This window comes from Myxine glutinosa, chromosome 9 (assembly GCF_964187855.1).
Source record: "Myxine glutinosa chromosome 9, kmMyxGlut1.1, whole genome shotgun sequence".
Classification (NCBI taxonomy): Eukaryota; Metazoa; Chordata; class Myxini; order Myxiniformes; family Myxinidae; genus Myxine; species Myxine glutinosa.
In genome coordinates, this window is record NC_136269.1 from 61,994,129 (window position 1) to 62,000,437 (window position 6,309).

A 6,309-nucleotide genomic window follows, 5' to 3' on the forward strand; every position below is an offset into this window, starting at 1 on the left:
GGCTTTGCATTCACACATCTTACTATAATTCACCAAATGTCTGTCTGTCTGTTCCCAGGTACCCAAAAACGGCTGAACCGATCCCAACCAAATTTTGGGTGGGTAATCCTGGGACCCCCAGGAGTAAAATAGGCTATGTTGTTTTTCCAAAAAATTTACCCGATTTTCCTGTTTTTCCAAACACGATGGAACAATGTTTACCGATATGAACAGTGATGTGGCTTTTATTGAAATTCTACAAATACTGTTTAGATTTTGATGATTTGCGTGTGATATGATTTAAGGGATGTTTATATAAATCGTTTAAAATATAAAAAAAAAGCCTTCAATTTCTGATATTTTGCCTTTTCATTTGGGCCTCCCAATCGAAGCCCTGCCCGTAGGGCAGGTACCGTTGCTAGTGGGAGTAATTAGACTCTGCAACAGCAGAGCAAGAACAGGACAAAAGCAGAGTTCATATGGCTTATTCAAACATTTCCCAAAGCAAAAACTGGACGCAATAAGAAAAGAAGGAATAATGAAGTCTAGCCTGTCGACGGCGATGGCGAGTAGAACGTTCGTAGAGACGTAGAGCGACACGGCGCGCAGGTAATTGATGGACGCGCAGAGTCGTGGCCCATGAGTCCAGGCGAGTTGTCGAACGACATAGTATTCAAACTGGAAAGGGCAGCACACAACGGCGACCAGAAGATCGGAGATGGCGAGGTTGGCAATGAAAATGTTGGTGATGTTCCGCAGATGCTTGGAGCGAAGTAGTGCCACGCTGAACAGCATGTTCCCCAAACCACAGACGACCATGATGCACACCAAAGCAACTCCTATGACCAGTCGTGCGGGGAGGAGAGTCAGGTCGTCGTTGCGTCGCACGGCGTGACCCGGACCATCGTAGCTCGGGTAATCGTAGCTCGGGTAGTCGTAGCTGTAACGCAGAGAACGATTTTGCTCAGAACTCTTATTGCTCTTCCAGATGTACGACATCGCATCCTCCGCGCTCATCGTATGGCAGGGTCACCCGATATGTGTCATGCTACGAGCAGGACCGACGTGCCTGTTTGACGATGTGTAAAAGTACCCGTCGTCTCACTCCGCCCACCAGTATCGGTGCCTATCACGATGCGCTCCGTTCCAGATTAACATTTGGACCAGTTAGTTATAAAACCTTAATGTATGGGAGGCTATACGGACAGCTTTCGTTGGCTCTTCAAATATATTTCACAATTCGAAGGCGTGTAACCCTTTCGTCTGACAGGTAGTATCATTGTATTATGCTTTAATAACCTAGAGCAAAACTGTTTGATCTCAAAGGTGGGAGGGGATAGAGTGGCAGGGGCAGACTTTGGAGAAAAGCTGTGTTACCGTTGGAGTCGGACTCAGTACGAACCGAGATTCCCATGGCCTAGTGGGCTAGAAAGTAGGAAGTCAATGAAAGAGGTCGAAAGTAATACATGTGATGAACTCCATCATTTTACACATTGAACGTACTACCCTGCACGCTGTGTGCATGGGTATGCACCGAAGATCATTGGTCAGTTGAGGAAGAGATGCTGAGAAGGGAGATCACACCCCAGACCAATAAACTTGGAAAAAAGAGTTGTTCCACCAACTACAATTATTTGAAAACGTTTTTGGAATGACCAATCGGGTTAAGCACAATGGATCCCCCAGCTCCAGATATCCATTTCAACGACTGCCTAAAGGTACTACACACACACACACACACACACACACACACACACACACACACACACACACACACACACACACACACATATATATATATATATATATATATTGTTGTGGATATGAGAATGTTGTTTTTTTATTGTGGTGGTAAAATGTTGTTGTAAAAGGTTGTTATAAAATATCACCCCTCCTCCCTCCGTTTGTGGTTGTATAAAGGTCAAAGGGCGTTCCCGTAGTTAGTCCATAAAACATACATGCAGGACACGATATATCTTTGTTGACAGTTATATCCTTATTATGTGTATTAGTGTAAGGCTGTGTCTTCCATTAATTGAAATACTCCATTGCACCAAGTGAAATAAGATAGATTCCCTTTCATTCCCATTCCCAAAACCTCCATTTCCAACTGCGTCATTGCCATTCGCATTGCCAACTACATTTGCCGCCATCACCCGAGGTAATCTCGGAGAAGAAAGGCGTGTCTCCACCTCATCATAGAGGGGAGGAGTGAGCCAGCCCCGAACAACCAACCAAGTACAAGGGGTTTGGCTTGAGAGGGCGGAGAGAGAACGCTCGGGGAGGTTCGCGAAGGTTCGAGGGTGGGGCCTATATAACCCGCGGCCCCGACGCCCCCATGAGAGTTGAGTTGAGTAAGGGATCCCTGAAAGAGCAGCTTCAGCCACCGCAGCTTCAGCCACAGCAGCTTCAGCCACAGCAGTTTCAGCCACCGCAGCTTCAGCCACAGCAGTTTCAGCCACCGCAGCTTCAGCCCCAGCAGCTTCGGGGCATTGACGGCAGTTTCGAGCGGGGCCGCGAAGGAACGGCGGCTGCTAAATGCGCCGATCGAGAGAGGGCGGCGGCTGCTCATCCCCGACCCGACCGTGCTGCGGTTCCAGCTGGACCTTTCTCCCCCTCCAGCCATCCACCTCCTGCCATTCCTGTCATCATTCCCCGCGTGAGTCTGTCTTTTGTTTGTTCTGTCCCAGGGTATTAATTAAGACTGTAGGTAAGCTAGCATTGCACTGTGTCTCTGAGTTCTTCTGTAAATTATTTTATTATCTTTCCTTCTCCTTGGTTTTTTTGGTCCTGTAAATAGTAAATAAATTATATTTGTATTCCTTACCCTTTGTCTTTCTTCTTCTTCACATCCTTCGCTTTAGTCTTTTCCCCATTGAATATCTGTGGCGCGATTCGGCCAACGTTCAGGAATCGGGTTAGTCGGGGTAACTGTTAGGGCGGTGCCATCCGCTCGGCAAAACAACATCTTATCCGCGGTCCGTAACAATATATCCCAACCCCAGTATATATATTGTTACGTTTGGGGGGTAGGAATACTTTAGTCCAGGTAGACTTGTATAGGTAGGTGCTCCGAATGTCGTGTCGAAACCTTGATGTAATAAGTACTTGTTTAGACCGTGTGTTTGGATTAAGGTGTATCTTCATCCCCATTACGAGGAGTGGGGCATGTTAACTAGCCTAGGGAATAAGGGTTAATTTATTTCTTGTATGTTGTTCCCTCTGTGATTTGTCCCTATGTCCCTTAAGGCACCGCATTAGACACTAGTTAGAATCGCGCATTTAATGGCACTAATAAATAATAAAACCTACCGGAAGCCAGTACATTGAGCCATGCCGCTGAGCAGGCCGAGGCCATGCCCCGAGGAGTCGTGATTTGTCATGATTCTTGATTGTGTTCATGCAATGTGGCTGCACGAACACAAACACAGACGAAGGATAAAATAAATGCAATCAAAAATAATAGGTGTGTGGTTGGCACTTATCTGCGAGCGGCTTGAACCTCGTCAGGAATCAACACCCTTGGCGGGAACCGCACGCCGGTTGGCGCGAACTCGTGTGCGGGAATTAGGCCTCGCTGAGCCCTCGTTCACCTTACTTTGCGGTCCACACAAGTCCCGCTGCCTCTTTGGTTCGCTCGGCACGGCCCCCAGTTGCACAAAGCCGGGCTACTTGCACAGAGTCCACGAGCTGTGACCGCCTCACCACACGATCGGCACCAAACCCACGTCCTTTATGAATAGCACTATCAAATGTTTTCATGCTCGTGAAGAGACCCAACCTGAGAATAAATCGAATAACTCAACAAGCAACCGCTCGCGATGCATCCACAGCGAGAAGGGCCACAAGAAGAACAACCACGAGAAGGCCAAAATGTCCGCCGTTTCAATTGTGCCAAACTCAGAGCCAGAGAGTCCAGAGAAGAGTAATAAGCGACCTTTCACTATCAAAACCAGGAAGAGAAGGCACAAGGGGGGAAATGTCCCTCAGAGCATTCTTTTAATGTCCAGGCTCTGACTTCATCTGTCCTCTTCGCCAATCAGCGAGTTGCTTCTTCCCAGTCCACCTGTCAATCAAGAACCATGACAAATCATGACTCCTCGAGGGCATGGCCTCGGCCTGCCCGTTCTGTGTGTGCCTCCCAAGTCGGGGTTGTCAGAGGCAGGGCTCAATGTACTGGCTTCCGGCAGGTTTTATTATGAATTAGTGCCATCAAATGCGAGATTCTAAATAGTGTCTAATGCGATGCCATAAAGGACATAGGGATAAATCACAGAGGGAACCACATACAAGGAATTAATTAACCCTTATTCCCTAAGTTAGTTAACATGCCCCACTCCTCATAATGGGGATGAAGATACACCTTAATCCGAACACACGGTCTAAACAAGTACTTATTACATCAAGGTTTCTACACGACATTCGGAGCACCTACCTATACAAGTCTACCTGGACTAAAATATCCCTACCCCCACAAATGTAACACAGCCCCCCCTCACCCCTCCCCCTGGAACTGTAGCTCTGCAAGGATCATTGCAGGCGCTACCATCCCAGTCTTAGCACTTACCAACTCACACTTAATTAGCCTATGAAATAAATCAGGAGGGCTGTGGGAAGTCAGCCGTAGCTATCTGCCTATTCTCCTTAATGTTCTACCCCCTTAAGCAAACATTCACATTTCAAATATTTGCAATCATTAGGATCCTCGTTCCTAACTCCTGGGGAGGAAGAGAAAAACAGCAACACACAAAAATCTACCTTAACCACAAAACTTAACCATTAAAAATCAAAAAATTCAAAACCGTTTGTACAACCCCTTCCCACAGACCACGTCCCCCGGTGGATGCCACAATACCCAACGTTACCTGCGGGGCCATCCTAATGTGCCCCAAATTTCCACGGGCCCTCTCCTGGTGTTACAGGTGAGTGACATGGCTCGGTGGATTTCACCCTCATTCATTCACACAAACCCATAACCACTCATACACGTTTCCAAAATCACCAAAACACAAAACCCATGGCATAGGTCGTTACACATGTGTGTGTCTTTCTACAAGGCAGCGGGGAGGTACCGTACAAGCAAGATGGTGGGGGTGCTTCAGGCTGTGGTGCCCGCAGTCCAAAAAACAAGTCGCCCGACTTACGACTTCTGCACCACCCCCCTTTAATTCTTGGCCCCCTGACAGCCAATCAGCTCCTTATGCTGTCGTCCCGCCGGGAGGTCTCCACACCAGGCTCCGTCGCCTCAGGCTTCCACACAGCCTCACGGGTCGCTGGGAGTCTCCATACCCCAGGGCGCCCAAACAGACCCCCCACCACCGACTGGCTCCCAATTTCCAGACACCACTGGCTGCCAGGGGCAATTACCGCAGATGGGGTCACAGTCACCGCTCTCAGAGCTTGATCCGTACCTGCAGACACACACATATTCCCCACCCATAAAATCCACAAACACCATTTCCACCCCCACTGCATTTCAATTCTCAACCACATTTTTCCACAGAAGATGTCACAGAAAGGTAATGCCATGGCCTGCTTACAACGTGAAATTCCCATTCACATTTTAAAGTTCCAAACACATTTCAATCATAACTCAATCACAACTCCATCTCCAACCTCACGACCACAAGAAAACCTCTACACAAACAAACGCCACCCACAAGACACTTTGTAGCTCACATACCAATCCCCTCAATGGCCATTCCATCACTCTCACCCGCCCCCTAGTCCAAATTACTCGTTCCAATTTACATGAGCAAGTACTGAAGCCTGGGGACAGTAACCATTAAGGCACTTACCTCAAGTGCAGGTTGGTCGAGTCAAGAGTGCCATCCACCCTACTGAATCCCAAAATGTATCCCATAGGGCCAATCCAATTTTTCCAAATTTCCTTTTGTCCCACAGTACTGGGGGAGGGGTAGGACAGAAAGGAAGGGGTAGGGGGAAAGGGAGGAGCATGGGGGAAAGGGAGGGGGAGGGGAGGGGGAGGGAGGAGGGGGAGGGGGATGGGGAAGGGGTAGGGCAGAAAGGAAGGGGTAGGGGAAGGGAGGGGCATGGGGGGAAAGGGGAGGGGGGAGGGGGAGAGGAGGGGAGGGGGGGGAAGGGGAGAGGGTAGGGTGGAGGGAGAAGGGAGGGGGAGTGGGAGGGGAGGGGAGGAGGGAGGGGAGGGGGGAGGGGAGTGGAGGGGAGAGGCGGGAGGGAGGGGGAGGAGGGGAGGGGGAGGGAGGGGGAGGAGGGAAGGGGAGGGGGAGGAGGGGGAGGAGGGAAGGGGAGGGGGAGGGGGAGGGGAGAGGGGAGTGGAGGGGAGGGGGAAGGGGAGGAGGGGGAGGG

The 6,309-nt window shown here is 49.5% G+C and overlaps 1 protein-coding gene across 1 annotated transcript in view; it reads right to left on the reverse strand.

The window, feature by feature from the left end:
* The window catches only part of LOC137434699 (prokineticin receptor 2-like), a 74,288-nt gene extending 73,293 nt beyond the window's left edge, over positions 1 to 995 (reverse strand). Inside the window, exon 1 of the mRNA XM_068127848.2 lies at positions 530 to 995. Coding sequence (XP_067983949.2) covers positions 530 to 978 — 449 coding nt within the window. The 5' untranslated portion in view covers positions 979 to 995. The remainder of the gene's footprint in view (positions 1 to 529) is intronic.
* Positions 996 to 6,309: the final 5,314 nt, after the last annotated feature.